Genomic DNA, 25,191 nt, shown 5'->3' with positions numbered 1-25,191 from the left:
GCAAAATAATTTACAGGGAGTGAGACTTTGCTTCACCATAAAGATAAACAAACATCAATGAGGAATTTTATCTTTATTTCATGATGTTAGCACAATAAACTCACACAGTAGCATTGATCTGTACTTATTTAACAAAATACATTTATAGCAATTTACAAATTATTTTCCATTTGAAAACATGGCATAACATTTTATTAAACACAATACTTTATATAGAGAATTCTCATTTAAAAACATATTTTATTTTTAAGTATTTTCTTTTCTCAGTAAAGCACAGCCTAACAAAGAAAATCGTGCCTGTTAGCAAGTAAGAAAATCAGAACACTAAGAAGATGTCACCTGTCAATTTATTTGATTAATTTTAAATTAAGGTACCAGTGGAATGTAAACAAAGAGTAATTTTACAAAAGGCTCCTTATCAAATATACATGCAGAGGTCTGAGTTCCAATGTATATATTATTACATTTCTGCTCTCTAACGTAATATAATTTGATAAGCCATTATTAAAAACAGTAGCCTTTGGCACTTTGAGTAAAAAAGAATATATCAATATTTATGTATAGAACATAATTTCAATGATTACACAAGAGCTTTAAAATCTTTTCTTAAGAAATAGGAAACTTTAGGAAAAATATCACACTGCACTTGAAATAGTGCAGCAAGTTTTAGAGTAATAAAAGCAACATATATGCCAATATATATCTGACTAAAACCAAGGAATAAAGAACAAACACTCCCACCAGGAATCCTGCTGTTTCCAAAACAGCTAAATTGCCAGAGGGAACGTTTTCTAATCTTTGCTTTATTGCCATTATTCTCCATTTCAATTTTCCTTTATTTCCAGGTTCATCTACTTACGTTCTTTTCCCCTGCACTTACAAACTAGCAAATGATTGCATCTTATTTCCCTGCACTGATAGGCCAACAGTGTTTGTGTCTTACCCATTCCTTTAAAGCTATCCTACCTCCTTTACCCTGTACCTAGACTAAACTAAATCCAAAGGGTTTTGTCCATGACAGTCGAGGTGTTTTTAATTCCTAGGAATCTTGTACAAAATTTCATATTAAATACCAAGGACTAAAGTTACATCCTTTTGAAAAGAAAAAACAAATCCTGACTTGTAAATACTAGCGTCTGAGAACTTATTTCTAAAAAAATTACCTTTTTTCTTTTTCTCCTGGTATCTATGATTATTTTTCCCAGCTGATGGGCCTCAAAGTGTGTCTTCAACATACAGTGCCTTTAACATACACAATATGCTGCAACCCTACTGGGTAGCTTCTTACATGCAACCTGCAGAATACTTTCTCCCAATCATCCTAGGTGTGATGGGGTCATCTTGTATCAATAACAGAAAGAGTGTGGTGATTTCCTTAAGGACTGACACTCTTCCACAGCACTGGGTGATGGGCAGGTGAAGGAAGCATAGCTTGGCACAGTTGGCTTGACAGCAAGCATTCAGCTAAGCCTGGAGCACCTGTAAAACTGGGAAGTACACGTAAAGCTTTCCATTGACTCGCAAACACCATCCTCATACTTGTGAAATTACTTAGGTTTGGGGTTGTGTTTGGGATTTTGTTTTGGTTTGGAGGTCTTTTTTTGGGGGTTTTTGTTTTGTTGTTTGGTTTTAAGTTGTTGTTGGGTTTTTTGGTTTTTTTTTTTTGGTCTATGTTTGTGTTGTGCTGTTTATCTTCTTGAACAGGATGATTCTTTCTTCTACCTCCTACTTGCCTGGGGTAGGGTCTTTAGACAGGTTCTAACTATAGAGAATGTATCTGGTTCTCTGATACCCTAAATGAGAAGAGGACTTAGACCAAAACACTTCTCCTAAGAAGCCAGAGAACAGACCTGACCTTCTACTTCTGATTCAGTGAGAGGACTGCTAAGCCATTCCCTTCCTTTCCTAGCAGGGGAGCTGCCAGGTGTCTGTGAGTAGCTCTCTTTCAGGTAGAAACAGGAGAGAATGAAGAGCTGCAGTGGGTGAGCACTGCCCCTGGCTTCCTTCAGGGTTTAAGTCAGAGCCAAATGAAGTGAGGCATTTCTTCTAGCAGGCTCATTCTAGGACATGCCATGCTTATTTCCTTCAGAGCTTATCCTTTCCACAATTTTTGGCAATGGAGATTTTTAGCAGGCAAGGTTTTTCAATATATCCAAAGCTCTGTTTACTAAAATAATTCATGTTTTCTCAGGTGCAGAGACCTTTTATACTCTTAAGTGGCAGTGGTGGGAAAAATATGCTTAAGAAGGCTCTGGAGGGTGTCTCAAGGGAGGTGAACTGTAGTAGTGGCACAATGCAACACTTGTTCAGTGATTCTGCAATACCAAGGCATTCCATTCTTTAAGCTAAGCACAAATCCCCTATGTGATGGTGATTGGGGTGAAACTTGTGATTCTTCTTGTGGCATACTAAGCAAGTGAGGTGAATGACTGCTTCTAAGTGTGAGCTATGATATTAATTCCTGTCTCCTTGGAAGCTGGTCAGAAAAGTTGCCATCTATTTTTATTTACTCATGGCTCACCTTTCACATTTGCACATCTTGCAGTTATCGGTGTCCTGCATTATTTGTTTAAAAACTAATAGAAAAATGGAAGGGTCGCTGAAGGACAGAATAAGAAGTTTAAAAATGTAAAATCTGAATCACTTGTAGTACTTGATAAGACCCCTTAAAAATGTAATTTAAAACAATTCTACAAGTTAGCCCACTAAGAAGCAGCCTCTTCATTAGTAGCACCTGTTCTTAAACAAAAGTTGAGCAGTAGCAGCAAAACTATTCAAAATAGATAGTCATTCCATTCTAATGGAATGTCACCCACACATTTTTTGTTGCAGTAGACATCTTAAAGAACTACACAAAACCTTTGCAATCTTTGAATGTGACAGATCCACTATAACAAAGCTGTAAATATTTCCTACGCTAAATGAATGCAGCCAGCATCATCATAGTATTAGCAATATTACTTGTAAAGTAACTGCACATCAATATGTCATGTTTGCAGAGTCTAATAATTATGCAATTTTTCAAAACATGTAAAGTTATCATCAGCACCATCCTGTATTAAAGATTTGGTGCAAATTCTGCAAAGGTGAATATATACCACTGATACAGCCTTTGCTGTGAAAAAGTCAGTCAATTTTGGACACAAATATAAAATAAAAAGTTGGCACATTCAGGAAATACAGTGTCTGTGTTCAAGACCTTTCTTTTAATTGACATCATCACCCTCAGATAAATGTTTTGAATCTGAAGAAACAAGTTGCATGAAAATGTTTCACATTAGTTCTGGCATTGTGCTTTTCCCCTCACCACATGCTTTTCACAGGCTCATGCCCGTTGCGCATAGCAATGCAGGGCTGCTGGTCAATAATTTGGCACATAAAGGTAAATGTCAGCTCAAAATAAAAGGAACAGAACCTGTGTCAAGACATGTTTACTTTGTGGTGGCATGGACCAGCTGATATGTCTCCTCTCAGTCCTTGTACGCTCGTGTGGGGGATGTGCCTTTATAGAAGATGTTTCTGGTGTTCTCTGGACTGCTCCCTCTCTCAGGGATTAAAATGATGTTACCTTTTCTTCGAAGTGTTGAGTCCCGGCTAGAAGAAATGGACAGAGTCTCTGAGCCAATCTCACTTCCCTCCACTGGTGTGACTCTTATTGTAGTGATTCCATGATGGTGATGCTCAGTGTTATCTATGTTGCTTCTTTTCCTGTCACCTGACCCATAACTGTCTTTTAAGGAGTCACAGCTCTCAGAGTCTCTGTTAAGATCATTTAGCTCATATGTTTGACGAAGAGTGACTTTTTCAGGACCTTTCCATTTCCAAGACCCACTTCCTTCACCTTCTGATGGCATCTGAATTACAGGTCTGTTATTTTCTGGATGGGCCTCAACTCTAACAATGCTACTTGGCTCATGGTCTGTCAAGGTTTTATATCTGATGGCTCCTGTACAGGTCACTGTGCTTCCCTCCGAACTCTTTGGACTGCCCTGAAGCACGCCTTGCTGCTTAGACATGGCTATTACTTGCATGATTCTTGGCTGGCTATTGCTCCTGCATGCAACGCTCTTCTCAGCAGCTTTCAGCCATTTAGCTCTAGCTGAACTACTTTTGGGTGATGTGTTCACGTTCTCCTGAGTCTCTTCAGGAATGTGTACTAGCTGGGATGAGCCAGGACGGGACTGAATAGAGACCCTTGGCCCACCAGTAAGACCCGAGTTGTTACAACCTGGAACACTGCCAGGTTGGATTTTCAGGTATTGGCTAGTTGGGCCATGATGATCACCATTTACACCCACTCTGGAGGGTTCTGAGCTTGACCTCATTTCAATAGCCCTTGGTGGTGACTGGCCAGATTCAGTCTCTATTACTTGCAGGGACAACTTTCGACTTTCATTCTTGTTCTTCCACTGGGACAGCAGCTGTTTGGAACGGGCAGAATCCATTGATGCATGTATTGTTGCATTGCGTCTTGCTGGATCTTCCAAGGATGGTGTGTTGACTCTTGGCAAAGTGTTGCTGAAAGTAACCATGTTTTCCTTTCCCATTGGGCTTCGTGGTGTTATTATTTCTACATCAGCATTTGCTCTCTTGAGATTGGTCAGAGAGCCTGAATCTCTGTGGTTTCTATTCAGGATACTTTCTGTACGGTGAGAGACAACGCCATCGCTGCTGCTGCCATTTTTACCTGGCAGGATTCTGTTGGCATCTTGACTGAGGTCTGTCAATGACCTTAGAGGTTCTCTGTGAAAATTTGGGTGAAACACATTCTCGTCACTTGGTAAGAAGTTCCCCACAGCATAGAGGCCCTGATATTTGGACAGAAGCATCAACAGTTGGTTAAGAAAGTTAAAAAGGACACATTTTAAGGTACTGTAACTGCATTCTTTTACTTTTAAATAGACTTCAATGACATAATTACTCCAGCTAAACCGATGGGTATGCAAGTAAGCATATTAGTTTATTTCCTCACTAGTACAGCCTTAGCCCAGACTCTGTCCTCAGTCTGGTACCTCTAGGGACATGTGAACTAGGGCATATTATTCATGGCAATAAATAGTTGAGGTAAGGATTTAGCCTCCATGAGCTTTCTTCTTTTTATCAAGCAACAGATACAGAAATAATGTTTTGTTAGAAAAATAGCAAAATAGATGTTTGCAGTCTCTTAGGCAAAGCTATTTTACAACTATACTACTGTTTACCCTGACTTACTGAATCTTGTTACAGCTTGAGTTGTTCTCTGTGCAGTAAAAAGAATCTCTGCAGATTCTTTTTACTGCACAATAACCATGTAATACAATATCTACATCATAGAAAAATTTATCAACTTGTAATCAATTGCTTTCCAAGCTGTGCAGAACTTTAATAAGATTTACTTCTAAAACATTTTCCTAATCAGTAGACTCACTGTAAAATGCTGTCATTTTAAAAAGACTCCACTAAGGGTATTCCGTGAGAGGGTCAAATATCTGTCTCAATCACTTGAGTTTTCAGTCTTTATACTCCTGTCAGAATTATTTGTAGTTTCACATTATTTCTCCTCCCCATCCTCCTACTGGTGTGTAGTTTTGAGGGCAGATTTACTGAGCACTGGGTATCCAGGAAAACATACTCTCTGCTGTATGATCTCACACAACAAAGTATACTTGTTTGTATATTTCACATCTGGGGATGGCAACTCCATTTAGGTAAATCTACAACCGAGAATCATTTGAAGTAATATTCTCAACAAAGTGCTTTTCTGCTCACAATGCAATTATAGAAGCTGACTTTAGTAGCTCATGGGGTTTCTGTTATTACCCTGACTGCTGTTTCTTCTGCCTCTGTGAAAGCCATTTTTCCCTGGTCCCTTTTGCAGACCATCTGCAGGTATGTCAGGTTATGTTATCACAGAAAAAAGGGGGTCAGGAACTGAACTTACTTTGGTATAATAGTAAAATTCATCATTGACTCCTTGGGGGTAAAACCATCCCACTGCCTGTTAAGATTCTTCTGTTCACCTGCCTACACTCAAGCAGTGGTGTCAGCAGAAGCTCTGATTGCTCCCAGGCACCTGTGTTGCTCTCTGAGCAGCCAGGGCAGCAAATTCCTACTGGAGACATACTGAGAGCAGCAAGCAAAAGCGAGTGCTTGATGAGCTTCCTACTGACAGGTATGACCTACATGCTTCCTTACAGGACCCTTCCCAGGTGCTCCATCTCTTTTGACACAGTACAAAGGAAAAGCATAGGAATAACCTGATTTGACCATCCTTTTTCCCCTGCATGGTTTCTCTAAGAATTCCAAAGAATGACAACTGTGTAATGTTGCCTTTAATTTCCTGCAGATTCAGCAATTCACTCAGATGAGTTGCTCATATTAATTCAATAATTTTTTGAGATCATAAAGCGGACACTGTCAATATCAACTCAGGTCAGCAACAAATACCAATTAATAATATATTTTTCTTGTCTTATGCTTTTAAGTGTGGATTAGAAAATGTGAGTATTTTGAAGTATTTAATAAAGCACATAAAGTTAGAACCATTTCTGTATACAATGCCAGATGATTATATTCCACTTTATGCACTGTTATGGAACTTTACATTGAAATACTTGTTTGCTTTTTCCTGTTTGCTTTTAAAGTCATTATCCCTAATTCATCATCTTCAACACATATAGACTTTATTTATACTTATGGCATGTGAGCGTGATGGAAAGTTTTCATAAAAATAGCCAATACTCTTATTCCAGCCTTATAAGTTTAATTTTTTAAAACTTAACCATGACTATTATATTTACCAAATAGAGAGCAATTCCTCCTCCTATGAGAAAGCCACAGTAAACATCAACTGGATGATTCTTATACTGGGTGATACGAGTCAGACCACATATAATTCCACAGATGATAAAGGCAAAGACCAAGAGTGGTTTAAGAAGTTTTGAGGAGTCTGTTAATGTAGAATTGAAGTACATCTTGAAAAAGAAAGAAATAAAGAAGCAATTGAAGAAACTTAAATATACCTAAGAGGATTTTAATTTCTTATGTTCAGTGTTTCTTTTATATACAGATCACTAGTACACAGTAATATTACAAGTAATCCATTTAATTTTACTTTACAGCCCTGTTAAAATTGTTCATTTTCTGCAGAAAGATCTGAAATCACAAGGAATGGATTTCCAGAAATATAGGCAGTGTTGCTAATTGACATCAATTAGGATAAGTATTTTATGCCTCAGCACTGTTCCAAATCAGCACCTAAATGTTCTATAAATGTGACTAAGGAGCCACCACTTGTGAAATACAGAAGCCAGATGTCGTGCCAGATGAACACAATAACCTGTTCCAACAAAAGCTGCCACCAGATGCTGTAGAGAGCCATTTCTCAACTGAGGGCCATAATATCAGAGAGGTTACAAAAATTAGGTGGAGGTGGTTCATCAGTGTTATTCCAAATTCTGGCCTTTCTCTGGGCAGAATAAATACTGACAAGCTCCAACTACACACACAATACTATTACCTAATATCATTAACTGGTTGTTACTGTTTTCTTCTGGCTTGTACAGCACAAGTGATTTTTTACTTGTGAATTACTTTTTAAACTTCAAGTAAGTTGTCTATAGGACAAACATTGTAGGCCATACTGAAGAAATGTTACTGCTCAGAAGTGCAAAATCATCTGTGCTTGCTGCAGCATGTCCCACAATTCTCTGCTAGTGACTGATGGGTTTTATTCACTTGCTTTGCAGTAACACCTTGAAGGCCTCTGGGAGTGATTGTGCCGTTTCATCCATGCTGCAAATCTCTGGAGGTGAAATCAAACTACATCACATCAATGTATGGCCCTTAATGCCTCAAGTTTAAAAGCAGCAAATCAAGTGAAGACAGCAACAAAGAAAAGGCAGCACACATAACAGTTAATTTGACTGGTAAGTTAAAATATTACTCTGTAACACAGATAAACACTACATTTTATATGAGGATAATATGAGGCATCAAACATACTTAAATATAATACTTTTGTTTGCTTCTTAACAAAGAAAATGAAGCAGTTGAATCTTTTCCTTATTCTTTAATAGCTCCAATAAAACTAGCTTTATTAGTAGTTTTATTTTGCTTTCAGATAAGTAGGATAAAAACATCCATCCATCCATGATATCCAGGCAACACCTAATTTTACAATATACAGCAAATTACTTTCTCACTATTGTCTTGTATAAATGAAACTCAACAGAGTTGGTTACTCACCGAAATGTACACTGCTGCAAAGGCTGCTAGAGTGGCATGTTGAGAAGGGAATGACTTTCTGCCAATGAAAGACACTCAAATTATACTTCTCAGTTCAAATGCACAGTGCTAGTACTCATTGAAAAAAAGCCCTGAACAGTACAGCCATCTTTTACTTCCTAAGCAATATGTGATCTATCAGTAACATTTGTCATTGGGTGACATTTTTCTCAGAGAGAGGCAAACTACATCTTTATTTGCTATGTCCGTAGGTTTATTAAAAAAAAAAAATCAGCCCTTTCCATCAAGACAGAACCTAATGGAGCACAACAACATAGGGAGGGTATTTTAAGAATTACTAGGTCCCTTCTTGATGGCCAGAGAAAGAGACTAAATGAAAACATGTCCAAACTCTTGAGACAGTAGGCAATATCAGGTCTGCTCTTGATATTGCTGAGGGCCTTCTGCTCCCATTGAAAACCTGGAGACTTGAATAATATGGACAATTTCAATTCTCTAAAAACAACTAAAGAAAAGTGATGTGAATGCGAAGGAGGTTTATACATAGTAGAGAGAGAAAAAAGCTGGGTTTGAATTCTGCAGTGGGCATCTAGATCACAGAAACCCTTAAAAAAAGTCTATGACCTCTGAGCTCTAGGAATGAGTCAGATACAGTGAGGACTTCTCTCTTTACAATGGTATAGATATGTAATGTAACATGCTGGATGTCTTGGTGAAAAAGAGCATGTCTACCTTGCAGTCACAACAGCAATTGTCACCTGAGAAAGCTCAGCTTGGGCTAAATACTTCAGCTATAATTTAGCTTCACAGATGGGTTTTGCCACCCTAACTGGGCTCCACGTACAGTCAATTTCCTAGCAACACCTGAGTGAGCTAGTTTAAAATAGCAGAGACTGAAACACAGTTCTTTAACTTCAGACAGACATTTGTTCTTCAAAGCAGCACAGTCTGCTTTCTAAATTTCTTTCCTATGCATTTTGCCTTGTCTGTTTTACATAATTAATTGACAGTTAAAAATGTGCATGTAGTTCAGTGTGAATGTCACTCTGCTGACCTGAATTTGAGCCTATGGCTCCAGCAGGTTCATTACTCTGGCCAAGATGAAATCTGCATGTCTCCTTTTGCATTTCTAAAAACAGACCTAAATTCTTCTTCATCTTATTTCAGCTTTTAACCTCCCTGAAAAAATCTTTCACAAATAGTATTCCTGCAGAACAAGCTCGGGGTTGAGGACTGGGGAATAAAGACATGAAAAAAAATAAGATAAATGTTTATAATAGCTAATCAACTCCTTTACCCTTTGCAGGCTTTAGTGAAATATTAATCTATTTAGCATCTCTGTGGAGCTAATGTGTATATTTGAGTCCTATGAACTTTTCTAGCACTTAACCTTAATTTGATGGCATTTTAATAGTATATAAGGTGTGTCGCAATGGCACAGTCAATTTTCTCTTTATTCTCTTTTCTATTCACATGCTTTCAGGGCAAACAGACTAAATGCACTCTCAGTACTTTCCAATGGTGTCACTGCTTTTGTTCCTCTATTTGTTATCTTTTAATCGCAAATGAAAATAACTCCAGCTAAAAATATGTGGCTTTTTTGTATGGCTCTGTATTGAAAAGGTGAACAAAGGTCTCAAAGAAAACATGTCCTGAACTTGGATGACAGTGTATCACTCTAAATGCTCATGCATGAAGATGTATAGAGGGGGAACAACAATGAGAGTCCTACTGAGAGAGAGAGTCACACTGAGTCAGAACATCAGAGATGACAGAGGACAGAGACCTCACTAGTGCACTGAACAAAAGGCACTGAAAAGGCTCTGTGAAGATAATAGAAGAAAAGATGGACAATAGGAACCATTGGATATTTGGGGTTGTTGCAGAAAAATGATTTGATGTAATCAGTTGGATAATTATGTGCTCCCCTCTATGCTTTTCATACAGGAGTCCAGAGGTAAATTTCTGGAGCCAAAGTTTCTGGGAAGTACAAATCAAAAATGAAGGCCATTAGCAAACTCAGAACAAGTTCCTTCCAAACTGAAAATTTTGAAGTCAAATTAACCTCCTGTACTGTAGAAGCTGTACCATAGTTTCTATATAGGTGACTGGAGGAAGTAGCAAGTGCTACTGAAGATCCAGTAGCAAGTGTTGCTTGTGGTAAAGTTGATACTGGCATAAGGAAATAACAACATAATAAAGGGAAAATGCAATAAAATTGAATTAAGGAGAAATTGTGGGTGGTGCCAGAATATTATAGATAGCCAAATGTATCCTCTATGATGGGAATAACTTTGAGGTATCAATACATGGTTGTTTTTCTAGGGAAACAAAAACACCCAAAACCTGAGTGCTTAGTCTTAATATGTTACAACTAATGTCACAGTTTTTTTAGAAGTGATGGTATTTAAACTTAGGAGTGATTGGTGGTTTTTGGAATGGCAACAGGCAGTCAATTCAAAGCAGTAGACATCATATTTGAGATAATGAAATGAATGAGATGTAATTGTGAAAACTTCTCTGCCTGCTCTTATGTAATCATGTCCTGATTTCCCTGGGACACCATGCATTTGCAAGACACTGCTTGCAAGCATCAGGCTTCACTGGCAATATCCCAGTAACAGCAAATGTTTATGGGGGAAGAGAAAAAAAACAGTTAGAAATACTATGCAAGAAAAGATAGGTTTGAGAACATACAGCTTTGTACTATTGTGGTATTTCCTCTAAAAAAGATATTTTTTCAATGCTGTTTATATAAAAAAATAATATAGAGAAACAGAAAACAAACTTGTCCAACAACTCCCAAACACACAAGCTGTAATGTATGTTATACAGAGGTCTCAGACCAAGCACTTGGGAGGCTCCTTCCCCTGCTTGTTACAGGGAACTAACTCTGTTCCTATACCACTTCCAAAAGCATTAGAAGCTACACATAGTGACAATTTTATAGGAAATTTCCTCCTTTGAGGGGGCAGAACAGCTGCTAATGACTGTACTGTGGAACCTGATGAAGTCTTCCAAAGCCCACTGCTAGACTAATACATCTATGGAGAAAATTGAAGAACACTAAAAAGACATTTATGCATTCACCTTTAACTCATTCAGACTTTAACTAAGGAAAAAAAATCTTGAAAGTGGAACAGAAAATAAAAAATAAAATGAATACTTAAAAATGTACACAATGGAGAATAGAACCAACCTTCCAGCATTGATAATATTGAGATCAGCTCCTGAGCAAATATCTTCCACAACATATGAATTCTCTGAGCAAGATACGTTTAAGGATGTATAGTTAGGCTTGCAAACAGTCAGGAAATATGGAGCCTGATATCCTGTTGATAGCTGTATAATATCAGTAACAAGAGCAGTTGCACAAAGACCAAATACATGAACACCTAGGAAAGAAATCAACAGAACTTGTTAATTATATTATATGCATTAATTCGGTTGATTAACAGTGCAAACTACATTTATCAGAGCTCTGATGGCTTTTGTTATTAAACTTGAGGGAATTTAAATGCAGAATAAGAGAATTTAAATGCAGAACAAAAGCTTATTGCAAAGTTGAATTCATTAATATAAAAATTAGGATAGTTTATGCTTGTTTCCTTCCTATTGATACTTAAAATTTTTTTTTAATGTCTTGATGTCCTCCAACATCTTTTCATCAAAGAGAGCTACACTGGAGCTGCTTCACTTTGGAAATAATTCTTCTGAATTGACTTAAGATTAGCCAACTATTTGAGGAGAGCATATGTGCTTATTCAGTCCTTGGAGTTTCCCGCTGGAAGACAGGTTTTTAGGAGTATGGACAACTGCCCATTAGATCATTGCTCTTAAGACCTGTTCTCTTTTTGCTAGCACAGAATCACCAGCTGGTGGTAACTTTGGTTACCTTCACACCTCTGATGTTTCTTGAGTATTGTGTGCTTGTCACTAATCCAAATATTTAAGTCTATTTCATAAGGGATCAATGCTTCAGACTGATTAATAATGAGCAATTCACAAGACAATTGAAGTAAAGTAATTGCTTTACTGAACGTTTCCAGCTGGTCTTCTCCTAAAGATTTCCCTATAATTTCCCTACCTTTATTCATAGAGATCAATCTATTTTTCATCCTAAAATTGAAAGAATGTTAAAGCCATTAAAATATGAAAAAACCCATCAAATTCAGAGTGGATATTTGGAATGAAATTCATGTGTCTTTGTTTCCTTGGTGATACCAAACAGGAGAAGTGGATGTGGGGTATGTTTACAGTCCTCCTTGCTCATGGTGTAATCCACAAAGCCTCTGCTTTCTTCCTCACTGCTGCTCTTATGAAGATTTATTTACTGGTCACAGATTGCACAACCTTGCTTGTCACTACCTCCCTGTTTGCCAGACTACCAAAACCCAAGGAACAGTTGTCCTACCAGGTTTTCAGTCTGCTGTTCTGCTGGTTGTCTTTGCCTAGGCTGCCTTCTCTAATGAAAGATTTCTGAAACAGAGGGAACTTTTTCCTTAGCCACTCATTGGGAGAGGAAATTAACTGTAAGAAGGGGATCAAAGTCCATTGCCTTTCAAAGTAGAGTTTTTCATAAATGACAATTAAAACAAAGTAAAATGAAAGACTTCGATAAGTTCCTCTATCATTTAAGTTGCCAGATTCTAGCCCTTTTTGAGAGGCAGATAAACACATTCCAGAAAAAGAATGTCAAACCTACTGTGAGTTTCTGACAAGTTTTCACTGTCATGCTGAATACTGTGACAGGTGGGTTGAATCCTTATGATGCACTGAAGACAGGCAGGGGAAGATATACACTGAAATCATTAAAAAGCAGCCAGCTCGAGGTGGGCAGGGAAGGAAGAAAATTACTCTTTTAGAAATACTGACAGTAGTACAGGAGAGGAAGGGGGAAATGGAAAATGTAGATGCTGCATTACTGAGTATGGGGCTGCTCTGTTGCAGTCTGAGTTTCTTCCCATGTTTTCTAGCAGAAGATCTATGCTAGTGACAGCACTGCACTGTTCTGAAAGGCTGTTTCAGAGAAGCAAACCTGCATGGTGAAAACTGAACGTATGTGGAAAGTTCTTTTTTGGGAGTAACAATTGAAACCCACCAACAAATCTGACAGCTCTTCTAAGAAAAGAATTGAAGTTGCATCCTCCTGCATTAATATTGGCCTCTGTTCCAATCCCATTTCTTCTTTTGGACAGGCAGCAGTAGAGAATTCCTTCTCCTATCATTATCTGCAATGACAAAGGAGCCATTAAATTGACTGTAGCACTTACTTAGAAGATCCTGATTGAATTTAAAGGGCTGTAATATAACTGTAACACAACCAATGTCATCCACTGACATGCATTCAACTGCAAAAGATTTATATCCATATGTAAACATAAAGTAATGCAACTTAGCCTGAATGAGGGCAGGCAAGAAGATGGCCCTGAAATTAAATGCAAATGGCACATAGTATAAAGTGCTCAGTGGTATCCAGGCCTTGATCTACAGCTGAAACTTGATGCTTCTACAATAAAAAAGCAGTGATTATAAAATACCGCCTCTAAAATAATCCAGAACCACTACAATATCTTAGTGCTCCTGAAGTGGTTTTAGCATTCAGTCTTGGCCACAGGCCTAGCAATCCTGAGCAGCTTCTAATTACGTGATAGCCTGTTCTTCTGTATTTATTTATTTTGGCTTGGGTTTTAACCTGATCCACAGTAGCAGAAAAAGTTTTGTCCTTATGGTCCCTTGCAGCACATCAAGCAAAACAGATTATGACCAAAACTCTAGACAAGAGTTTTTAAAAGGAAGAATATAAATAAAAAATTGTGTCACTTGCTGGATAATCCAGACACATTTATACATTTTCAGCCTCAGATTTTATTGTTTTCCTTGTTCAGTAGTGCGACTATTTTGAATTCTGTACAGGATTTGCAGAGTTCAGAGTAAGGGTTGGATTAAAATATTGGGGCAATTCTCACCAGCAAAAGAAGAGTCACTTTGCCTATCCACTGCTGCATTGAATACTAATCCATGCAATCCACAAAGCTTATAATGCAGTGAGATGCAAAAGCATCTGAATTATGCTGAATCTGCTGTTATTACCAGTGGTATTTGTATATGATAACACCTCCACCCTAGGAAAAGGCAGGTAAAGTGGAAAAGCTTAGTCTAACTCTTTATTAGCTAGTTTTAATAAATTGAAATTTCTTGACCAGGAAGATCAAAGTAGTGAAGGTTTTCCTACGACATGGAAAAGCCATCAGTAAAGGTTATTTAAGGAATTCTAATTAGCTGAGAACCATGGGCAGTATTATCTGTCTATACTTGATCAATTTATTGCTAAAGCCTCCCAGAGAAACCAGTAGTATTCCAAACTTAACACTCAGAAAAACTCTAATAGTTTTTAGCCAAGTTCTAGGGAGTGTCTGGTACAGGGAAAACACCAGACAGATGGATTAGCTTGTGTGATAGAGCAAAAAAACAACAAGGCCTATGTCAAGGAAAATTCAGCTGGCATTTGCAGAGAAAAAAACTCCCAGAGTAGAACAGGCAGTAGGAGTGAATTTCTCTCCTTGAGAATTGATTTCCCAAATCAATGTGATCTGATGTCCTAGTGATCTCTGTTGGAAAGGACATTGTTATCTCTAAGCAGGTTTTTAGTCAGTGGCTGATAAGAGTTTGAACCTTCACTGATACGATTAACTGGTCCTACCACTTCTGAATGGGTAACTAGAGAGAAAATATATCAGAGGATCAGATTCAGAGTTCTTTGAAATTGAAATTGAAATCATGCTGCAATTCAGATGTATCTATGGTCCAGACATAAAATATTTTATCTTGATAGTTTCTTCAAGTCCAGGTGTTCCAGACTGAAGTCTCCTGCAGTTTTTGAATACATACACAAAATTTCATCTATGCCACAAGCTATAAGACATATGTCAATAACACAGGTAGTTAATTTCTGTAACCCTTCAGGGCTACAGAAAAGACCTGTTTAAATGCATTTGCTACTTATTAATAATGAGAAAAGAAGCCCAAAGAGAAAAACCAAAATGCAAAGCCCTAAAGCCAAACACAAGCCTTGTGTAACAGTGGCTTGGGAAAATAAGTCATAAAATGTTAGATTTTTTTTTTTTTTTTTTGGTATAAAAAATTACTCCAAAGTGAATAGATTTTTTTTTTTTTTTTGGTATAAAAAATTACTCTAAAGTGCAAAGATTACTCTAAAGTGAATAGATTATATATGTTCTCCAGTCTTGGGAAAAGTATTATATCAACAAAAATAACACAGAAAATCATTTGCACCAGGATCACTTAGAGTCTTAACTCCCAGTTCCTAAATGTACAATTTTTAGCCTGCTGGTTGTGCAAAATCCTTCAGAAATGGTTTCTAAAGCAACAGAAATCAAATGCAGTAAGAACTGTTCAGTTAAAAAAAAAAAAAAAAGACAAATAAAGAAAAAACATTTTGGAAAGCAAAGAGAGAACAGCACTTGATAATTTTTATACAGGCATCATATTTTATAGATTTTGTAACTGTAAATTGGATAGGATAATAAAAAGAATTAACTGATTGAAGTTAAGGAAATTAAGAGGAGCTAGAATCAGAGTTATATTTGCAGCTGGCCTTTGAGAAGTGCCTAACTGAGATGCATAGTCATTGCTGTCAGGGGGAAGAGATCCTTTCAAAAGGTTGATCATGTTTTTAGGTTATAGAATCACCCACTCCAGGTGAATTTCTCTCTCCATTTGCCAGACAGGAGTGGTGGGAGAATAAGGCTCCTATCTGAACTACTAAAATCAGACAAAATGAATTCTCTTTTTTATATGTATATATAAGACAATTTCTAATTTTCTTTTCTGTAAAATACTGACCCAGCTGCTCATTTCTGACAGGATATTTCTGTTCTGTTGAAATCATCTCCTCCCTTTGGGTGAATGATTAAACCAGCCCACTATTGCCTGCTCTTAATGACTAACTTATAATTTAGAGGTGTTTCAGTGCTTTTTTGGAAAATGTAATTGAGTTCACTGACAAGATTGATATACCTTCTCTCTGAATAAAGCTAGTTCTAACAAAAGCAGCAAGTTCAGGGCTGTGAAAGGCTTGCATTCAAAAAAAAAATCTTGCATTTTTGATGATTTTTGATATATCTGAGAGTATGGAGATGCCCTGTCTGTAAAAGTTCAAATATTTGTACAGCCTAAGAGAATGAATCAAGCTATTCTCATCCAACTGTAGATGCTGTTCCTTTACACTAAAGCCCACCATGAAGACAGTGAGGGTAGATGAAGTGCGGCAGGGTATGTTATAAGGAGTGTATAGGGTATGTTATAAGGAATGTATCTCCTTTTGTTACAGAAGAATGAAACAGGAATTTAAAATTGTAAGGAAACTAACCTGCATGACACTCTACAGCCTAACTTAAACCAAAACAGTTATTTTCTTTATGCTAACTGAAACTCTGTCCAAAATCTTTGTTAAGTGACATTAGCACTTCAAACTTACCGTAATTGATGGTCCAGCAAAAACCAGACTAAGCAACATCAAGAAGGGAACAGACTCTTGTGTAGGGTCAATGTATGGCATACTCAGACTCTTGTCATAGCAATTAAATCCAGAGTGAACTGGCTTGAAGACATCAGTAAGTTCAAGAAAATAGAGGCTAACAACAGAAGATGCCAATATGGGCAACTAGAAGAGAAGAAAGCAACAAATTACTGTTTGGAAATGGAATAGCAATGCTTTTGCAAAGACAACATAGTCTGTTTTATAATAAATCTCTTTGATGTTTGTTGTTTATAGTTCACTGCTCCTTGTCATGCCTCTTTTACTATCTCTAAATAATTAATTCTCTGGAGATATGGTACTGTTTGGTTGATATCAATAACCCTGCTGTCTGCCAAGCTAGTCAGAACACCCAGCCCAATGTTTAGCACATATAATTTAGCCTTTTCATCTATGAATCATTAATAGAAAAACTTTGATTTTTTTTTTTTTTTTTTTTTTTTTTTTTAAGGAAAGTATCAGGACTGCAGTCTCCCATGTGGGGCCTCAGCACTCTGCTGATCATCAATCACCCTTTTTTGGTCCTTTAGCAACTCTCTGTCATGTATGAGAGTCTTTACATCAAAGCCATCTTACATTCAGTTTCAAAGTAATAGTTAATGAAAACCAGTATCCAGTCCTTCCCTAGAATCTAAATATGTGATAATGCACATCCATTTCCCAATTCTACCAAAAAAGCAATTAACTTTGGCAAGATTTAGTCTTGATGACTACGGTTCGCAATTCTTTTATCCTCTAGCTATTTAGTTATCTAACCCTTTGCAATTACTTCCACTAATTTATTAAGAGCAGAGTTGGCCCTTTTTGGAGCCCAAATTCACCTCTGCTCACCATGAGCTCCTTAAAGCACAAGATCAACCACTAAATCTCTGTGAAAGGAAATAATTTAAGAGAAGATATGGCAAAAAGGCATTTTAAAGCTGTTGGTTTATAAGTGAACAAATAGAACAGCCTTGCTGCCCTGGCAGATGGGAGTTGAGGCATTCAGAGGTGACCAGCAGGATGTGATTATTCTCTGCATCCTCTTTAGTAAACAATCAGAAACATGTTTTGTTTATTGTTTTCCAGAGTTCTTCTTGAACAAGACAATATTAGAACAACTTCCTGCTCTGCCACTGAGATGCAAGGAGTCCTTCTGGTGTCTGGACTGCAATGAAGGTACCTATGGTTAACAGCACCTGAGATGAGGAGAAACAGCAATTATCCTAAAAGAATTTTGAGCATACTTAAATTATATAATTTTTGCAATGCTCAGTTCACATTTACAAAAACAACTGATTGTTTAAAATCATTGTCATTCTTCCCATTCTACAATCCAATATAAAAGCAGAGGTAAAATGGGATCCATATGCATTTGGGGAAAATTATGAACAAGATCTCCTCTACATGGCAGAGGGACAATGGTTTCTTGCGTTAACACTCATTTTTCAGTTTTTTAAGCATTGAGCTTATAAAATTCAGGCTCTTTGTGCATAAAATGTAATTCTGGGTGATTAAAGAAGGAGGGTTCCAGCTAAATTTCATTGAAACATCTTTTAATATGAGGTTTTTTTAAAAAGAACAGTTTATCTTTGATTTGCTGATTTGAAAAGGGTGAGTTTTGTCTTCAAAGTTTCCAAGCAAAATCTGAAGAGGGTGGTGAATGGAAGAAAGTTGCTTGTGTGGTTATATCTGTGTTCACCTTGATTGCATTGTAATGTCACATAGTATAGAGGCTGGGATTGTGTACAAAGGGAAGAAATATGGATTGGCATTCTTAAATGCTGTGAGCATTACAGAAATAAGACCAGGCATCTAGGAAGTTGATGTAACTAGTAACTAGTGTGCATATGTATATGTATAACCCTAATACATACATATTTGCACTCACATACTACACCATACATACATATTATGTACAGCATATAACACACGCAATATGTAATACATATTATGTAGATACATAATATATAACTATTGTATAATCTGACAGAAATATGTATATGGGTATGGAATAATTACATACAATGTCACTAAATTAAGTTCTGCTTCTTGCCCATCACAGGAAGAAGTCCAGTTCTTTAGCAGGATGCATCATATAATACATATTATACACACACATATATATATATATATATATATATATATATATATATATAAATCCATAGAATCCTCACTTTGTGCTGAATGCAGCCTGATTGGCCATGATGCAAACATTCATGATTTGTCAACATGGGCTAGACTGCTTTCAGTCGTTACACAGATGTGCAGGAAGAAATAGGGCTTCCCTGATATCTTCACACTCTGGGAATAATTTAGATTGTTGTGGAACTGGGTGCCCTTCTCTCAACACCTGCCTGCACAAAGACCCTGCTGACTGGGATAAGAGGCCTCTGGACCCAAAGGCTGCCAGAGCGTACCCTGTCCTGGTGTGCAGGGCACTTACCCTAATTCTGTGCTGCTCTTGCTAGGACATTGAAATTCTGCACAGCATTTGAGCTCTCAACTTCCCTTCTGCACTACATTTAACTCTTGAAACATTTGGAATGTCCTTCATTAATAACTATTTCAAAGTCATACTTAATGACTTGGGGTCCAGGTCCCATTGGGCAAAGCACTTTGCTACAGGACACAAACTTATTCCAGTGGGCTAAATGGACATAACAAGCAGATGCCTATTGTCCCTTCTTTTGAGAAATTATGCCCTTTTATCAAGATGTCCCCAAAGGTTAATTTCCCAGAATGGAAACACAGAGCAGGCCCACCCATGGAACACCTTGCATTTAGAGTTTCATCTTCAGTATTTTTCCATTTCTCCGATATCAGGAAGGGAAAGTCTCTCCTTGAACAATAGTTTATTCATTAGCCACGAGGCAGACTCTACTTGGATCACAGTATTTTTAGGCAAGCAACTGTTTTAAAGGGCAGTATTCAACTATCAAAAATAGGCAATATTTGAATTGGTATTTTATTGTGGAACACTAAAATAAAAGGTAGTGAATAACTTTTTCTTTAAACTGCTGTATGTAAGCTGTGACTCTATTATTAATTAAAAAATCAAGGAATTTAGGAGTTGCATTTTACTGTCTTATGACTTCAGTACAGGACTCCTATATTATTTCTGACTGTAATTATCTGTTCTGCTAAAAAAAATATATAATTCCAAAGAATTATGAACCTCTGACATAACTGCTTACATTACTAATGATTAAGTCTGTAGTCAATTTGCTATATACAGTATGTCATATCCTAAAGAACATTTTTCTTCCCGTCTTTTTAAAAATACAAATATAAAATGTGTCTTCTACAAGTCTAACATTTGTAAAAAGGAAAAGGAAAATGTTTCTAAAGTCTTCTAAACAGCATAACTGACTATTTAATATATGAATATTTATGGAGTGTTCTGCTTAAGGCAGCAGCATTTCTGTAATTATAGACTTTGGCGCCCAACACCTTGAAAATGTCAAATATAATTAGGTGGTAGAATGTGTATTGTTTTAATTACAAAATGGAATAGGAATTTTCCTGTGCCTAATTAGAATAATAAAACCCCCAATGTCAATTCTTGACTAATCCTGACTAATAGGTCTTTATACTCTTACTTCCTTGGATGGATAATGGAGAAAGATCCTGTTTAGCTTTTAATTTAGACCTGTAAATTTAAAGCTTGACCCAAATGGTCAAACCCTGTTTGGCTTAGAGCCTTAAAGTCAGAAGCATAATCAGAATAGCTACCAAAAAGGTTTGATTTTTGGTCTATTTATTTTTTGAAAAGAGATTTTCTGTCTTTTCCCTCCTTGCTATTTTCTTAAACTCTAAGTTAAAAGCCTTCATTAAGCCACAGAACTTTGCTATTAATAATAATTAACATTATTAATATTTTAAAAGCTTTTACTGTATTGAGTGAGGAATAGTCCAAGCATCAGAAAAGATGTTCTCTGTTCCCAAGAGTGCAACAAGGATGCAAATACCCAGAGATGTTGTAAGGAGAAAACTTCCTGTGTTACATAGTGCAGGACACACCAAAGCAGCATTCAGCAGCACGATAACTTCTCTGAACTGATGGGGCATATAACAAATCTTTCTTCTGGCCAAGAGCCACAGGACAGCTATCACAATGATAGATCACAGAAGTCTGAATGAAGAGTGGAAGGTCAAGGCTTAGTAGGGAAGTCCTATTGGAGTGGATAGAACCTGGGAATCCCTCGCTTCTATAAATTCTCTAAAATTGTATGCTGCTAGTTTTATATTTTACTCTCCTATTCATCAGCAATTAATGAAGCAAAAAGTCCTTATTTATCTTCAGGAAAATAACATCTTAAAATTCATGGGCTTCATGAGAATTCAGCTATGGAATGTCACATACTCAAATGTCTGAACCTGTTCTGTAGGTTGCAGTTATGTGACCTCTGCTTTGCTAAATTGCACTGTCTGGGTGTTCTCTCTTACCATGAACTCATACCCAGATCCCACGGTGATGTTGCCTGTATAAAAGGTAGGCAGAAAAGAGAGAAGCAGCACAGATGTAGCTTTCAGAGAAAGTCAAGATGTGATTTGCCAGATACAAACTAAAGGTGGTATGACTAGACCAGCTATCGAAAGAAAGGATTATGGAATGCCTGATACACTGTGTGGATATTTTGCATTTTGTAAATAATTTTTAGACTTGGATGGCCAGGAACTTCTCAGATTTTTAGGTTGTTCTGCAACCCTTCCATAGCAAGCAACAGGCTCCTGAGTGTGGGAACTGCCTCCTGATGTTTCTCTTGTTTTCTGGGAATTGGGAATCTTTGTAAGCAATCAAGTAAATAAACAGAATTGCTTCAGAGAGATAATAAATGAATGCCACTGGTTTCCCAGCATGAAAAAATATCAGCCAAGTCTTTCAGAGAAGGATGGTCTAATTAACAGCTATGTTTAGTTCCCATGACAAGGCTGTGCATTGTGGAAGATTCTATTAAATTTATCATAAATGTCGATCCTTGTGCCAAGGAATTCATGGTCTAAATGACAAGGCACAACAGATGGATGAGACAAGAAAGAGGGCTGTAGTGGGTTGGAGGAGACAAGGTGTTCATTAGCCAACTATTAACAGCAACTGCAGCTTTCAGCTGCCCTGGCTGCTGTCCTGTGGTACCTTGCTGCGAGATTCACAGTGGACAGGAGGAGAGAATGGAAAGAGGATAGGTTTATCTTATCCTGACAGGGGTGAATACTGAGGTCATCACTGTGATTGAACACCTTCCAGAATAGGTCACTATTAAGAACTGGCATCAGCCAAATTCTGCCATTTTCTCATTTCTGAGAGCCCATGACTCTCTGAAGAGAGAGCACTAAGCATGGGATGCCTATAGAGCAGGGGACTGGCTCGACAGAAAAGTGAGATTTTTTGATTTATTTTTGCGCTCTAAACTTAATTCTTAAATGTTGCAGGCTTATAAAAGAAGTTATTCTGTCTTTTCAGAAATTTAAGGCTTCCATCTGCGTAAAGGCTTTTTTGCTTTTCTGCCTGAACTTGAGTTTCTGCTGCTCATTGTCCCTTTTCTGGATGCAAGTTGCATCTGGCCCAAAGCAAGAAGGGATTAGTCTTTTCTCTAAACTACTTGTGCCTCACCATAATCTAACTTTTGGGGAAATTGTGTACAGATACATGATATAATGGTCTTTCTTCTCCTAGACTTAGGAGAAATCAATTAAATTTGATTTAATTTCAACTTAAAGTTGAATTTCAAATTCCAGGTGTCTTTGAAATCTATTATAATTACCATTTTGGAAAATTAAGTTATGTATATTTCCAGCATTGGTTTTAGAATTTAACTTAATTGTTTTGTGATTGCCAATTACAGTCTAGCTTTGGAAATACAACAGCTATCTTCATGTAACTTCAAATTATCCTTATCTTTTACCAGATCTTGAAAGAAAGATCTCAGTATGTTTAAGACCTAAAACAGAGCTGATATAGCAGTGATACAATTTCTACTTATTTCAAAAATCTCAGTCATGCTGAATGCACAGTAACCCTAAAAGTGCTTTTTCCTTTTTCCTTTTTTTCTTTTTTTAAAAATATATGTGAAGCACCAATTATACAGGGAGAAACCAACAAAATAAAAAATGTTTAACAAAAATATTTTTGGGGAGGAGTAATCTAAATATTTTACAAATTTTCTATATTATATCTTTTTATATATATATTCTATTAAATACATGTGTTTAAAGTAAATTTTCAAGCAGAAATTTAAAACACAAAATCACCAGTAATGCATTTTTTTTCAGTGTGACTTCAAACATAATTGATGACTCCTTATCTTAATTATTATTGTTTGATTACATCAATTATAATTATAATAAATTAATAATTGTTATAATCAATTAATAACTATATACAATGAGATTTAGGATATTACACGTACTGTTGATTACAAAAATTTATGCTTCTGCTGCAATGTTATGGTAAATCAAGAACAGCAGTACTTCAACACAAGGCAGTTGTTTTCAGGTCTGTGTCACCAAATGTCAGCTAGAAGTTTCTTTAAAAACCCCATGTCTAAGGGACAAAGCTCCCAGTGCCTACACAATGCTACAATTTATTGTACTCTCTTAAGGATGCTGATTTCCATACATACAAAAAAAAAAAAAAAAAATCCTGTAGGTGCCAGCCCTCCAGTGGCTTCCTCCCGTGCTGTTTAGCCACTTCTGAACTCCCTACAGACTGAACTTTTAAGTGACAGGACTATCAGACAAGATACCATGTTTGTAATAGCTCAGCTCCTGGGCATGTTAAGGTTCCACAAAATGCTGGGTTTTATTAACTTTGGCTACAGAGTAATAGATTTTTAACAACTATAAAAGAAGATCACAGATGGGAGGATTATAAATTTTTGGAAGAGGTAGTAATTCAGAAAAATGTATCTCCATTAATTTCTAACATATTCAGACCTTTTTTTACTACTGGAAGTATTAGGTCAAGAGGATGTTGCTGGACTGAAAAGGAAGCAGGGCTGTCTTTCAATGAGAACTACTCAAACTCTACACTTGCCAAGCACATAGCCAAAAGCAGAAGATACATCTAGCTTGTGGCATTTGCATTTGTTTCCTAAAGACAGCCTCGACACAGGTGTGGCACCTCCCTTTTCATTCCCCTTTTATGGTCATCTCCTGCAAAAACTGGTATTGTTTAGGCTGCACAGCTCTTCTATAAGCACAGAAGTGACAGGGAGAATGCAACATTGATGACTTGGCCAATGAATTATACAGCTGCTCTGAATGCATGGCAGCTTCCTCAGGTCTTGGATAGCCCCCTAATATTTTGGGGATATTGGTCTGTAATGCAGTTTTATAAACACATGTGACATCTGTCTTCTGAGAGTCAGCCACATGACTAGGTCAGCTCAATGAGCAGAGAACTAAGTGTATATCTCCTCCTCTCACACATGGTTTACTCTTTTGAGAGAAAAAGACAGATTTGGAAAATATTATGCTTCTTTGAGAGTAGCAAAGGCATAATTTCATCTTCTGCTATTGGGGATCTTTGTTGGGTGCAGCCCTCAGTTAATTTAAGTATAACAGAAAACCAGTCTAGAGAGGACTACACTGTGCCTCCAAGGCACAGCATTACAGTTTAATGTTTACATTAGATCCGAACATCCTATTCTTAGGAAGAAAGATTTATTCCTACAGCCTATGCTCTTTTTCTAATCACTGCACTCCAATGACTTTTTTTTTTTTTGTCTTTTGCAGTCACACCTATATGTGACTTGTGGGTCACTGTAATTTAAATATTGTGGGTTGTGCGTGGCTGAACAGCTGAAAAGCATTCCAGACGTGACTAAGAAGTGCTACTGAGTTTCAAATGATGTTTCAAGCTCATCTCTCCCAGCGTGTGTTAGAAAAAAAAGGAAGTAAAGCATCTGTTACTGAGACACGGGGGCCATTCTCTACATGCACTTATTTCAGTGGGGTCTCATGACCTCCTGAGCTCTGCAGCCTGGAGTTCTACAATGATAACAGATCTTTGTGCTTTCTGCTGGTCAAAATTCCAATTCCTTTGGGGAACAAGGAAAATAAGTAGTCTTCTACCACTGGAAGAAGTGTTTCCAAACTGACTAAGGCCTGGCTGAGCTCTGGAAAACGTAGAAAAAGAAGCTCTATCCATATGCATTCATAACGCAGAGTCTAGAAGACAACATAAGGAAGAAAATTTAACTGCACAAGGGACAGTGTCTAAAATATCTCCAATTTTAGTCCCTGGAAGTTACACAACCAGCAGATGAAGGCTGTGCTACAGCAACACAATTTAGCTGGAGAATAAATGCATCGAGTTATGCAGATTGACAACACCTTGACCTTTTTCATTTCCACATATTAGGCACTGGATGAAGCAGTAATGCCAGTGAAGTCAAAGGCAAAATTTATGCAATTTCCATGAG

General features: G+C 37.1%; 1 protein-coding gene across 1 annotated transcript in view; it reads right to left on the bottom strand.

Moving 5' to 3' along the window:
• Window positions 1–56: 56 nt before the first annotated feature.
• PLPPR4 (phospholipid phosphatase related 4) overlaps window positions 57–25,191 on the bottom strand; it is a 29,691-nt gene continuing 4,556 nt past the window's right edge. The window contains exons 2-7 of the mRNA XM_059854313.1: window positions 16,727–16,912; window positions 13,328–13,457; window positions 11,426–11,621; window positions 8,227–8,284; window positions 6,780–6,953; window positions 57–4,808 (exon numbers count right to left, since the gene is read on the bottom strand). Of these exons, the coding sequence (XP_059710296.1) occupies window positions 3,471–4,808; window positions 6,780–6,953; window positions 8,227–8,284; window positions 11,426–11,621; window positions 13,328–13,457; window positions 16,727–16,912 (2,082 nt within the window). The 3' untranslated portion in view covers window positions 57–3,470. The remainder of the gene's footprint in view (window positions 4,809–6,779; window positions 6,954–8,226; window positions 8,285–11,425; window positions 11,622–13,327; window positions 13,458–16,726; window positions 16,913–25,191) is intronic.

This window comes from Haemorhous mexicanus, chromosome 9 (assembly GCF_027477595.1).
Source record: "Haemorhous mexicanus isolate bHaeMex1 chromosome 9, bHaeMex1.pri, whole genome shotgun sequence".
Taxonomy (NCBI): Eukaryota; Metazoa; Chordata; class Aves; order Passeriformes; family Fringillidae; genus Haemorhous; species Haemorhous mexicanus.
This window is presented reverse-complemented; position numbering and strand designations above follow the sequence as displayed.